This window comes from Podarcis pityusensis (genome assembly GCF_964106645.2).
Source record: "Podarcis pityusensis genome assembly, chromosome: 1".
Taxonomy (NCBI): Eukaryota; Metazoa; Chordata; class Lepidosauria; order Squamata; family Lacertidae; genus Podarcis; species Podarcis pityusensis.
The window spans coordinates 73977085-73990864 of NC_138028.1; the positions used below are offsets into that span (position 1 = coordinate 73977085).

The 13780-nt window shown below is 44.4% G+C and overlaps 1 protein-coding gene across 1 annotated transcript; it reads left to right on the forward strand.

Annotated features, from left to right (window-relative positions):
- Nucleotides 1-1124: 1124 nt before the first annotated feature.
- On the forward strand, nucleotides 1125-11612 carry PSMG1 (proteasome assembly chaperone 1). The gene is made up of 7 exons (XM_081001182.1): nucleotides 1125-1426; nucleotides 2931-3028; nucleotides 3954-4105; nucleotides 4980-5042; nucleotides 6708-6906; nucleotides 8256-8392; nucleotides 10419-11612. Exons 1-7 carry the CDS (start codon nucleotides 1284-1286, stop codon nucleotides 10488-10490), a joined length of 864 nt encoding a protein of 287 aa, XP_080857308.1. The 5' UTR covers nucleotides 1125-1283; the 3' UTR covers nucleotides 10491-11612.
- Nucleotides 11613-13780: the final 2168 nt, after the last annotated feature.

A 13780-nucleotide genomic window follows, 5' to 3' on the forward strand; every position in this document is an offset into this window, starting at 1 on the left:
ATAAGACTAGGTTTTCCCCCTAAAAAATAATGTCAAAAATTAGGGGGCATCATACTCTGGGCCATCTCCCCCCATTTTCTTAAATCTGAGTCCCCCAAAATAGGGGGCGTCTTATAGACGCAAAAATACAGTAGCTATTATCTAAAACCAGGTACTGTACTATGATTGGAATGACAGTGGAATTCAAAACAAAGGTGTTTCTTCCTTACACTACAATTCTATTATTCTATGGCTTAGGATCCCTATAGCCAAGGACAGTCTTTTCCAACAAACCTCAGAGCAGTAGCACCCCTCCCCCCTTGGATGCTGTCCCTGAAAGGCTAACCTGGTGCCAACTTTGTCATCATTTCAGCACCGGACAAGGACAATTTTGTTTTCCTGGGCACCATGGGCGTAGCCAGGATTTTTGTTTGGGGGGCAGGCCTTTTGTTTGGGGGGCAGGACCTCAGTTTGCTATATATTTTTATTGGTTCAGGGGGGCAGCTCACCCCGTCGCAGGGATTCGAACCACCGACCTTCTGATCGGCAAGTCGGCTCTGTGGTTTAACCCACAGCGCCACCCGCGTCCAGCTAGGATTTTACTAGCCGAAAATGGAAAGATGACAAGATACCAACGAAAGATGACTGGCAAGCTAAAACTATGGAATACGCAAGGGAAGACTAAGAGATAAAGACAATAGAGACTTCAAAAAAGATTGGGAACCGTTTATGTTGTAGCTACAGAAATGTTGTAATGAAATGGACTCACTGGCAGGGTTTGAGTAAACACAACTAACAAGTGTAAAAGTTAAGGAGCAATAATTCGGAAAATAACCAAGTGTAGGATGTAATTTGAAAAAATATGGTATAAAGATGATAAGAATATAAGAGCATTTAGTTAAAAGATTTTAAAAGTAAGGTAAAACAAAGTAAGCAGAAGTAGCAAATATTTAAAGAACCAGAAGAGGAGGTTGAGGGAAGTCACGGGGTGGGGGGTGGAGATTTGTAATAATGTATTTTTCTTTATTGTTTATGATGTTTATGTTGAATATAAAACTGTAAAACCTAATTTTAAAAAAAACCCTACACTGCTGCTGCTGCCTCCCTGCCAAACCCGACGGGCCTCCGCCCCAAAGAAGCGCGCTCCTACACGGAGGCGACCCGAGCGAGCACCCGGCCCGGGCCGTCCTTCCTTCCTTCCTTGCCGGTCGCTGTGACCCGGAAGGGCTCCCGGCGCGTGTCTCGGCAGGCAGGCAGGCGGGCTGAGCGAGGCGGCCGCTCTTACTTGAGCTGCCCGGGGGGAGATGATGGCCACGTTCTTCGGCGAGGTGGTGGCGCCTCCGTCCCGCGCTGGCGACGACGACGACGACGACGAGGAGGCGGCGGCCCTGGAGCGCGAGGAGACAACGGAAGATCGCGAGATTCGCCAGCAGCTGGAGAAGAAAAGGTGGCGTCCGGGGCGGGCGGGAGGCAGAGGAGGCGCTTGGAAAGCAGGCACGAGGAGGGATGGGAAACGCTCCGGCAGAGTCGAGGCTCTCAGCTCCTGCGGGCAGGCGGGGGGACAAAAAACAAAAAAACCCTAAAAACATTCTGGTCCCTTGCAACCCGTGACGTAACAACGGGGGCACTTCTGGGCATGTGAAGAGTGCCTTCCCGCCGCAGCGAAATCATTGCAGCTTTCCCTTAGGCAGGCGGGCGCGACCCTTGAGCCGAAGGCGGGAACCAAACCTCAGCTGAAGGGGTCGTGTGGTAATCTAGCCTAGAATGGTTGTCAGTGACGTTAGAGTTAATTGAACTTGATATGTACATTTGTTTATATCCCTTCTTTCGTTCTAGTCTAGTGGCGTTCCGGGGATGGACTGCCATCTAGGCACTGGCCAGGCCCAGATGTGTGTAGTTTCTACAAGGGGAGGGTGGGCTATGCCTTGTATCTTCAGAATGTGTTGTGTGGTTCCCAGTGCAATAGGTGTGAACACCTGTTGCCATCGCCCTTCCCCTTTCGGGGGAGTAACGCGAATCTACTTGCGCCAACCTGTTGTTTTGGGGGCCGTTGCTCTGTGACAGATGTGGGTAACCTTTGGCCCTCCAGATGTGGCTGAACTGTAGCTCTCATCAGACACAGCCAGGGAGTTGTAGTTGAGCAACATCTGGATTGACAAAAAGGTTCCCCCACACCTGCCCTCTGAAGTAAGGTTGCCAGATTTTTTTCAATGAATCCAGGGACACGCTTCAACTTCCTGCTAAATAGATGGATTTTGTCAGGGGACTGATTTGTAAATCTGGGGACTGTCCCCAGGAAATGGGGATGTCTAGTAACCTTACTCTTAAGACAGTGATGACCAACAGAAGTGTAGGAGAAATGACAGGCTTGGGTTTTGGGGGGAGATATGTGCTTGGTTACTCCTTACAAAGAGGCTCCCATACAGATGCTCCTTCATTTTACTTTTCACCCGGCAGGAGTAAAGAGAGTCTGGGGAATGGGTTAGTTTCAGTAGAATAGGACAGTATGTGGAGAAAGGTTTATAGAGGCCCTTCTTCCGCTCTATCCTCTTTGGCTGCATTGTGTAGCAACCACTACCACCCCCAAAAACCCACGGAACTTCCTGTCATGTTTTTAATCTTCTCTCCTTTTGATTTCCTTACACAAATGGGTTGGGAATCCTTTTATAGGCTATTGGCCTACTAATTGCTCTCTATGGATGAGTGGAGAACTAAGCTTGTAATCCTAACCCCAGTTACCTGAGACTTGAAACCCACTGAATTCTGTGGGACTTCTGAATAGACATGGTTAGGATGGCAGCCTATGCCCCTTGATCAGTGATAGTACTGTGAACAGCGGATACATCTATATTTATCTCAATTGTACAAATAACACTTCGCTGGAATGGTGCCATCTTCTTGCTCAGGGTATGTTTAACCTTGTTCTGTTTTCGTTTTGTTTCTGTATTCAGGGAAGTTCACATCCTCTGGAATTCAACATCTACGGCATCTAATAACGAGCAGTTTCCTTGCTCAAAGTTCGTATTGGCTGTAGGGCATAATGCAGTAGGTAGGCAATCTGTATGTGTTCTTCATTTCAGTGTTTAACAACCTGTAAGCAGGGCATGAGGGACGCAGGTGGCGCTGTGGTCTAAACCACAGAGCCTAGGGCTTGCCGATCGGAAGGTTGGCAGTTCGAATCCCCGTGACAGGGTGAGCTCCCATGGTTCGGTCCCAGCTCCTGCCAACCTTGCAGTTCGAAAGCAAGTCAAGTGAAAGTAGATAAATAGGTACCGCTCCAGCGAGAAGGTAAATGGCGTTTCTGTGCGCTGCTCTGGTTCGCTAGAAGCGGCTTAGTCATGCTGGCCACATGACCCGGAATCTGTCTGCGGACAAACGCCGGCTCCCTCGGTCAGTAAAGCAAGATGAGTGCTGCAACCCCAGAGTCGGCCACAACTGGACCTAATGGTCAGGGTTACCTTTACCTTTAAGCAGGGAATGATAGAGATGTATAAGATTATGCGTCTGCTATTATATTTTGTAATAGTAGAACTTCCATGTAGTTGAATGTAGGAAGATTAAGGATAGACAAAATTAAGTACTTCCCTCAGCACATACTTACACTATGGAATTTGCTCCCACAGGATGTAGTGATGACCACTAGCTCCGATGGGTTTAAAGGGGGATTAGACAAATTATCACTTTTTGATGTGTAGAAAATAGTGTGCAACCTTATAATTTGTTAGGTATTTTGTAACTGAGTTTAGTAGCCATGTTTACCTTAACCCCCTCCCTCCAGTTGAATTCTATGGAAACCAAAAATACTGTTTATCTTATTTTCTTTCTATTTCTGTGTATATTCACTAAATAATCTACAGGGAAGCTGCCTACATAAACTGAGTTGCATCACTCCACTTCCACATAGCAATGGTGGTTACGAACAATGTGCAGAACATAACAGTGCTATAGGAAATAAATCTCATTTCTGCTTGCAGCATTCTTGTCTTCCTTTGTTTTGAGTTCTGGAGGCTGGGAAGTCGTTGGATCTGTCAAATTGTGGAATGAGTGGTGCAGAACATCAAATACGACCAAAGTCCTTCCAACAGATTCCTTCTGTTTGTTCTATCGGTTGATTTCAGATCCCACAGTAAGTAAGATAGAGAGTTGTCCCCAACGTAGCATTAAGCACCCTGCCAGTTCAGGGATTTTGTCTTCGGCAGCTGTACTTTCCACCACCTCTGCTCCCACATGCCCTCTAAATCTGTTCCAGCGGTTCTCCCAACCCTCCAGAGCAGATTTAGGGAGTCCCGTGGCACAAGTGGAAATCATTGCACTGACATAATGCATTCATTGGATACCTCCCAGAGCTTATGGAATCAGACTTGAGTTTGTTACCTGATGATATCTTGGTATTTAACTGATGTGGTTTGGTGCTGGAGACGGCAAAGTTAGACTGTCCAGCCCTGCATTAGTGTTTGCATTGAATCTTCTTGCCTATCCTTGTGTTTAAGAATTAGAACACCAGCAGTCTGCTTTCATGCAAGTGCTTTTGAACAGTCACGTGCTTTCATATTAGCTACATAGTATGCATAACTTTAGATGTGGCCTTTAGTACTGTGTAAGTAATGAGAGATTGTAATATGGTATTCCTTGTTACAAACACATGCAGCTCCTTCAAACTGACTCAGCCTAGATTTGTATGCAAACCATGTGCTCCACCACCATTCAGTTACAGCCTCTTCCTTTTGTCTTATTGGTCAGTGAAGAAAGAGCCTTACAGTAACAATTGTTGTCTGTGGGTGTGTCCATTGTAGGATTAGCCAAGATCAAGTGTGATGTGCAGCACAATCCTATGCACGTTTATTCCCCAAGTTCCACTGTCTTTAGTGGAGCCCCCTGGAAAGTGCCTGTGAGATTACAGCTTTCGGGTATCATACTGTAATTACTTTTCATGCTATATATATATTAACATAGTTCTGTTTAAAATTCATGAAGCATTTATGACTGTTCTGTCACTTCAGGTTTTATTGTGCCAGTGCAGTTGTTACGTGGCAGAGGACCAGCAGTTTCAGTGGCTTGAAAAGGTAAGAAGTAGAAGAAATCGGGATACAAAGCAGTGTTAGAAACTGATATATGAAAGCTAGGAGCTAAGTGGCACTGTAATCCTAGGTTATGGGCACAACAGGGGAATGTCTAGGCGTGCATTTTTATAACAAGAATACAAAGCTGAAAATGAATGAACTGCAGTTAAAATACTACGTTCATTTCTCACATGGTCTAGTCCTTCCCCTGTCCGTCCCCCTAATATTCTTACGAGGTCTCTTCTGCAGTCTTCAGAGAGTAGCTGGAAATGGGGAGGCAGAAAAAGGTCTTCCTTTCCTTCCACTCTGCAGTTTTAATCTGAAATCTTAGGCGCAGTACTGCGCCCAGACCTCAGAAATCACGTGCGCTAATGAAATTACCTGTCGCAAAATGCACCTAGAACAATGGGAGTTTCAAACCCTGATACAAAGTGCAAGGGTGAAAGAGTCCCCTTGTTTTGTGAGTCCATACTGTGGATAAGAGAAGTAATGGATCTGAGATTCTGGGCTGCAGTCTTATACATACTTATCTAGGAATAAGTCTTCCATAGGACATACTTCAGAGTAAACTTATATAGGATTGCACTGTAAATAAATGTACTGCTGATTTGTTCACTGGTCATTGTATGTCTGTTTTACTGGGTAAAACATTGACATAATGTATCAAGGGCCAAACAGTAAGAATAATTGTTTACCGGCAGCATCCTAAAAGGAAAATTGGTTGGAATTGTTATTCAGCTTTGCCAGTCGTTGTTGTTAGTGATATTGCACCCTTTCTTCAAGGCTCTCAAAGTGACATATATAGTTCTTTCCTTCCTCATTTTAACCCCTCAACAACCTTGTGAGAGGGGTTGGGCTAAGAGATAGTGACAGGCTCAAAGGCCACCCAGTGAACTTGTTGGCTGAGTGGGAATTTGAATCCTGGTCTCCCAAGTCCTAGTCTGACACTTACCGCTACAGCACACTGGCTTGATTTGTTACCTGCAACTGTGTTGAATCCAGCCTGTTGCAAACAGAAATCCTCCGCATTATCTTCTGAACGGAGGAGGATATTGCCTACAAAAGCTGATAACCTCCTTTTCAGCACACTTGCTCAGAGGCCTTTTGGCACTTTGACATCGGTGCATTGGCATCTGTTCCTCGAAAAAAAATATATGATGTTGCATAGGACATCTTCAAGCTGGCATTGCCCCTTAGACTGTACAAGATAGTGTAGATCATGGTGCTGTGGCATTTCTCCAATCTGGGATTCAGTTATGGGCTGAAGGAATATGAATGTGTGAATTACAGGGACTGAATGTTACCGACGAAGTCAATTAAATTGCAGAGAAAGCTTCTGCAGATTCATTGAGTCTCTCAGGTGCCACAGGACTCATGCTGCTACAGACACTAGTAGAACAATCCTTTACAAATCTACTCAGAAATAAGCCCCCTTGATTTCAATGAGGCTTACTCGGGAGGAGGGAGTGTAAGACTGTGGCCCAAAGGTTGATTGACCAGCAGTGGTATGAGTGCCATGTTGCCATTGCGGCTTCCCACATTTGCCCTTAAGGGTTGATATCATGGGGAAGAACCACAATAGTGCTGGAGGCTCCTGTAACACTGCTGGTATGTGTGAATTGGCTCCAGCACCTCGCACTTAAATCGGGATTTACACTTTCATCCTAGGTTTTTGGATGCATGCAGAAGACGGATTTGCAAGTGCTTGTTCTTTCAACCTGCTCTGTTACGGAATATAAAACAACAGAATCAACTCTAACACTTCCTTCTCCTTTTCTGAAAGCATTAAAGACAAGCATGTTCAAAGATAAAGTCTGTTGTTCACTACTAGAACAGCCAAATATTGCACGGGACCTCCCTGCTGCAGGTATTTAACAATGCAAAACCTTAAGTTGAATAAATGTCTATAGTGGTACCTCAGCTATGAAGTGTCCTGCTCAAGGACGGATTCACCTGGCACCAACTTTGCTGTCTTTTAGGCACCAAGCAAAAACCCCTTTTGATGCTTTCAGGCATTTAAAAAACATTTTTACCATTTTCATATATATATATATATATAGCCTTTCATACTATTAATGGTGCACTTTATAAGCTGGTTGTTTTTATCAAACCATTGATTAAAGGTGGTTTGTATATAGTCCTGGAATAAATAAGTATAATGTTGTGGCTGCTTTTTATCTGGTCTTGAATGACTGGTGGATGTTCTCTGAGTGGGAGCTAATTGTTAGGAAAGAGCTGAAGAATTTTCCTTCAGTGTTTTGCATGGGAAAGCCAGAACTGGAAGGTGACCCATGCATGTGCAAGCACAAGCCCTAGCAGAGGAGAGGGGTGTGCTGTGAATCAACAAAAGCAATTTATTGGGGGGGCAGGGAGGGAGAGCAAGAGGTCAGAGTGAATTGCACTTTTGCTGGAAGGTTGAAGGCACTAATGTGGAGCAATTAATCTGCTGCCTGGCAGGAATGTGTGCTGTTTGCCTCCACTTTTTATGGTGTTTTTTAAAAAGAAAATGAACAAATATTACAAAAATGCCAGAAATATTCGGAATTTTCTCCTCCAAAGGGAGCTTACCGCAGCTAGTGTTGCCCTTGTAATTTTTCTTTGTTGGGGGAAGTGCGGAGCATGTAACAAGAAGTTGGCTGGAATTCCATTCAGACTGATGGGCACCAATAGAATTATCCTCCTCAATACCGTAAGATATTCTGCTGCTACAGCAAGTGGCAGTAATGGCACCAGCCTGGCTTTATAAAATGTGTTTTATTGGCAAAGCAACAGCTTTACACCATCTACCCAGGCAGGAACAAATGATTTGCTTAATAGACTACAGGAATGCTGCAATCGCTTTGTGCATTGCAAATCCTGCACGGAGCAGAAAGCTGGGCTTGATGACCTCTGTGGTCCCTTACAATGCTGGTTCTGTGACAGTGCCTTGAACATTGCGTTAAGGCTATGGAACTCTGACCTAGAGTGTTGGTCGGCCTTTTTTTTTCTCATGACATGCTTCCAGAAAAAAATAGTTGTTAACATGTGTGATTTGTTGTGAATTTCTTACAATATGCTTGCAGAAAACAATAAGGTGTTGTTGTTTTTTAATGTATGATTCATTTTGATCAACTGAGCATGTTGCTGATTTATTACCACTGCAAAAGCAGGTTACTAGTGTCTCTCTCTCTCTCTCTCTCTCCCCCCCTCCCCTCTTGCCTCCTGAATTGTGCCTAGTTCTCAGTTACTGTCAAGTGTGGCAGATCCCTGCAGTGCTTTATCAGTGTTACACTGATATCATCAAACTGGATTTGGTAACAATTGAAGCTTTCGAGCCCTTGCTATCTTCCAGAATCCTGAAGGGTTTGGTGAAGGTAAGATTCAATTATTAAGCCTGTATGTGGCCTTATTTCAGCTTGCCTGTCTGCAGACTGGTCACTACAACAGCTGCTGTGAAGGGACCTAAGAGGAGGCCAGCTGGATCAGACCAAAAGCCCATCTAATCCAGCTGTTCTCACAGTAGCCAATCAGGTGCCTACAGGAAGCCAGCAAGCAGGACCAAACTTCATCAGCACTCTCCAGAAACTAGTATTCAGAGGCATAAGGACACTTGGAATTCAATTCCCAGAAGGGCCACTTTGTTGTATTTGTGGGTACGAGCCCTGAAGCATCCCAGCAACATTGTATTGCTTTTGAGTCACTTCCATGGTACTGAAATTTTCTGCCTCTGGGCGTTAGGAAAGGAGTTGTGAATGCAGATTAGGGATTACTGTGTGTCAGGGGTTTCCCTTGTTGAGTGCTTAAAACATTTGCTTAGCTGCTTGTTTGACTTTGTGAGATGCTGTCTTTGGCTTTGATTTACACCTGGTTGGGATATAAATTGGTTTACATTGAGATTTATTTTTTTTACTTTAATTGGGCTTTCTCCTCTCATGTTTGAACCTAGGCAACAACAAAGGGTTTATGATCAAAATCCATATTTAGGTCATGTTCGAAAACTACCTACATCCATGCACTTCGTAATTCAAAGGATAAAAGCTTGTCACTGGACTTTCTTCCATAGGCCACATAACAGAATAATTTAGAGTTAACCACACCTGCCAACAAATGTCTATTTTCACACCAGTTTTAACTGCTGTTGCTTCTGAAGAATCCTGGGAACTGTAGTTTGGTACGCAGACTACAAATTCTCTGTTTGAGTTTTCTATCCCACTTGCAGAACTACGGTTTTCTGGTTTCCCCAGGACAGAGGGAATGACTGTTAACCAGTTAGTGTCTCTGGTGTAGAAATGCCCTTGGAACAAAGATCTAACAACTATTTCAAAATGAGTGGCACTCAGCTTGGCTTGCACAAAATGTCTTGCAACATAAAACAATCAGTACAATCACCCTTCAGTGCGAGCAAGAAATGAAATTGAGGTCACAGGTAGGCTGTGCTGTTATGTGTTGCTTTTTCTCATCCTTTCTAGCCACGGGATGACTGCTAGAGTTGTCCTCAAGCTGTAGAGAAAATCTGTGATAATCCAGTCTTAAATGTAAACTTTAACTCAAAACATTGCTGGGTTTTTTTAAATCCTGAAGCTCTTGCAGAAACTGCAGCTTTTAAAAAACAACAACACAAAAAGTTAATGGTTTCTGTCCTGTGCTTCCTTTGCTTAGTTGAGTTTGCTTTGGTTTAATGTAAATGACTGCCAAAGTATCTGAGTATATTTCCACTATGATATTGAGTTATTGGTTCCTCAAACTAAGCTCAATAAGTGGATGAGGCTAGCAACCGTCAATCTGAAATGAAAGACGACTATATGGTACCAAGCAGTCCACACCCTGAGCTTGTGCTGATGAACACACAGCAGAACAAGGGTTCCTCCCACAACGCTAAAGTGGAAGGAAAATTAACTGGAGGAATACTGCTGCAATCCAGTGCACAATTAAGCACACTTAAATTCCTGCTGGTTACAGGAGATATAAGAAGGGAGAGTGCTATTGAGCTTATGTCGTGCTTGTAAGATTTCTACAGGCATCTGGTTGGCCACTGTGAGCACAGAATACTGGATTAGGTAGGTCTTTGGTCTAATCCTACAGAACTTTTTCTGACATTCTTTAATGATCCACTGTGTGCTCGGTTGAATATTTTTGTTCATTCTTACCTGCCTATGATCAATTAATTAGTTACAAAAGTGTGAAGCGGAACCAGCTGGTTCGCAAGTTGCATTCCATAGCAAGAACTGGATATGGTTGTCCTGGAACAGAATATGGATGCTACATTTCATATGTAGTATACAGAGGGTCGTGTGTGTTCGTTTTGAAAAGTTGAGTGGCCAAGAATAAGGAAATACGATAGGCAGTTATTAATGCATTCTTACCTTCACTGGATTTTTTTTTCTATTTTCTTTTACCTAGGACATTTCAAGAAGCACAGAAATATTGAGAAAAGTGGTGACAACAAATGAAATTGATAACATCTACACTTAAAATGGAGAATTATCTTGGATACTTTCAAACTCCAGTATTTTGTCAACTGCAGCTACTTTGCCTGGAAGCATTTGGGACTTGTAGTTGTTCCTTTATAAGTGGAATGTGTTATCTTTTGTACCATATGCTGACTGTTGTGGGGTGTTACCAGCTGAAATGAATTTAAAGGTGACGTTTTTATTTTTCACAAACTCAAGCCACTTTTTATTTTTGCCACGAGCAAAGGCAACTCCTTACATTCTTCCACCAGTAATCAAATCTATATTTTAATGCAGCAAAATAATTGTAGTGGATGTGGCAAAGCCTCTGTCTATAATTGACTGAGTTGGCCTCCTACCACAGAAGCAGGGCAGGCAGCAAAGCCTGTGGATGCTGTTAGTCGAAGTGCTTAGGTACTAGAGATAGGCAAGGCAGGCAAAATAGTCTAATAAGATGCAAGGACATAGGAAGCAAGCACCTGATGACTGAGAAGGCAGGAGGCTAAGGAAGGCTTAGGAGAAGAGGGTGGGACTTTTAAGAGAAAGTGGCCCAGAGGAATTTCTTCGTGGGGGAGGCAAAGAAGTAAAATGGTGAGAATAATCAGGTAGGTAGAGTGGCCACTTACATTTCCTCATTTTTGGCAATGTTTATCACCACAGAAGAAGACACAGATTTGCATAAGCTAATTTACATGTATAGATTCAGAAACAGTTGCCACCATTTCAATAGAAAAAAAGGATCTGTCCCACAATAGCAAGGAACATTGACCTGTGCATTTGTTCAGTCTGTTTTCTAGATGTAAACTATAGATGGGCAACTTCAAGGCCCCTATTCTTCCTTTTTTGTGTTATATATCTTTATAAACTGGACTTCGATCAGACGGCCATTCAAAATAGAGAACTCCTTCCAATTGAAGCATTTCCTTTGTAAAGAAGTACCTATGTCAACACTATAGATAAGACACCAGCTCAGGGACAGGAATTGCAAAGTGTGGAATAGCTAATGTTGCTTGAAATAGCCCATTAAACCTCCGTCTGCAGGCTTCTATAACTGTACAGAACAACTTTACTTTATTACTTAATAGCCAGTTAAGTTTTTCAGTTACATTGCTTTCAAGTAATAAAACCTTCTTATACTAAGAAATTGTCCTATGAAGCTTGTTTTGCCCTTTTGAAATTCTGCAGTTTCCTGCCTTAGGTGGTGGCTGCAAAGAGAGCATAGGTGTTCATAAGCAGCACAAAGTGTGGGATCCGGAGCTGAGTTAGAGAGCTGTCGACTCAACAAGGCTGCAGAGAAGACTGAGAAAATAATGTCCTCACTGCCAGTCCAGTCTCTCTTTACTCCTGTTCTTGGTCACTTACGGTTGCATCATCTCCTTCCTTTCAAGAAAGCTGCTAAGGATAAAACATTCTGGACAATCAAACAGGTTGGTCTTGCTCATTCAGGGATTCCCCCTGGGTTTACTGCCTCTCTCCGCTCTGAGGCTCAGGAAGCAAAGGTGGAGTATCTGGGTGTGGTCAGATGGCATATGAAAGGATCCAGGTGAGACAACCATGTTGAGGCACTTTAGGACCACCTTGAGACTACCAGGACTGCTGGGGTTCTCCCTAGGGTCCCACCCTGCCTCTCCAGAGGAGGCTTCTCCAAGGTCTGCAGTGGGCAGAATCCCCAAAAGATGTGACTTGCCTTTCAAATAAAGATGGTGAGCCTGCCATGAACCTGCTAGACTGGGAAGATTTTTCTGCACCTTGTCTTGAACCTTATGGAAGGGGGCCAGTGAATGTTCTATGTTAGTAATTATGGATGGAATTCAATGTTGTTCTAAGACAACTGTTCCATTGGTGCTCATCTGATGGAACCACCTCCCCTCTCCCTGCGCACTGTTCTGGGGGTTCTCTCAACACACACACACCCCAGTTGGGGCGGGGGCATGTGCAGGGGGAGGAGAGATGGGAAAGCCCTGTCATGCTGCTATTCTTAATCTTACTCATTAAGTTAATATACTGCTCATCACAAGACCATGAGGCAATTTACAACCTAGAATACAAAGGTCAAATATAGGTATGGTGTAAAAATCAAAAGTCAGGTTTTTTTAGATTGTAAGCCTGTGGGTAGGGACTGGCTTGTTTTGATTGTACGTAAGCTACTCTGGGGGCTCTAAGCAAGCAAACAAAACTCGTATTTTCCTTTCAGAGATCTTAACAATTGGGACACAACTCACCAACCCAGAAATATACTCTGCCGCTTCTGTCCTCCACTCTCCCCCATGCCCGATTTTTTAAAAGAAATTTACAACCAAATGAGTTGAACCAGAATAGACAAAGTCTGGACCACTTGCCCCACCCCTCTCTTGAAATAGTCTGGGGGTTAGGTGGGGGACCGTTGCGTGTTGATATTTGTGCATGGAGTGAAGGGCAGGAACTGGAGAGCAGTTCGCACAAATGGCCCTCTGAGTACTGCCAGAGCACTTTAATGCTTTTCTCGCATTTCGTCTGGCCACCTCCCTCCATTGGTACGGAAAAGAGGGTGTCTTACTTCCAACGTGCCCTGGGCTATAGAACTCCTTTGGAGGCTGAGTCAATCCTGTTGCCTGATTCAATCAGGACCACACCCTGACAGTATCACGAGCCCTGCTTCCTCCCTCTCTCGACCTGCCCAACCTGGGTGCTGTTAGGTTTGAGGGAGCCCTGGGTAAAATACTCCCCTGGAAGAGGAGGGGCACCATCACTTCGCAGGCTGCTCCCACCTCCCCGTCCCTGCAGCTACCCTACACATTACAGGCATCAATACTGGCAAAGGAATGGACAGGCCCCTTGTTCATGCTCCCCCTCCCCGCCCCATAGCTAGCCTGCCAGGTTTGCCTCTTGCTCTCCACGTTCGGGGGGGGGGGAGATGTGTGTAAAGAAGAGCCTGCTGCGCACCTACCGCCTTCTCCCATCTCCTGTTTCAGCTGTTTATTAATCCCAAATTGCAATGCTTTATTCTGTTATTTCCGTAAGCTGCTCATAGAGTTTCTCACAACCAAGCGGTCTGCTAATCTTATTAAATGAAAAGGTCAGCATAAAGCAAAAGAGCGCGGGCCATTGAGAACTCGGGTATGAGGGCTGCGGCCAGAAATCTCACGCCATCTCTCACGGATAAATGATCCCCGATTCCTTTTATTTATTTCTTTTTTACCAGATAGGGCTAAGGCTACACATTCCCTCTCCGGGGGGGTGGGGGAAACCCCGAACCCGGCACCGATTCTCTTTCTTGCAACTTCCCAATAACTTTCTTCCGCGCGGGCGGGGGGGGGGGCGGTTGGAAAGAGA

Bases quoted from the DNA above. Each gene is read 5' to 3' on its own strand.
- PSMG1 (XM_081001182.1), top strand. From the start codon at position 1,284: ATGATGGCCACGTTCTTCGGCGAGGTGGTGGCGCCTCCGTCCCGCGCT. The intron at 3,029-3,953 runs GTAGGCAATCTG...TTCTGCTTGCAG, and splicing joins TGTAGGGCATAATGCAGTAG to CATTCTTGTCTTCCTTTGTT. The intron at 5,043-6,707 runs GTAAGAAGTAGA...CTTTCATCCTAG, and splicing joins AGTTTCAGTGGCTTGAAAAG to GTTTTTGGATGCATGCAGAA.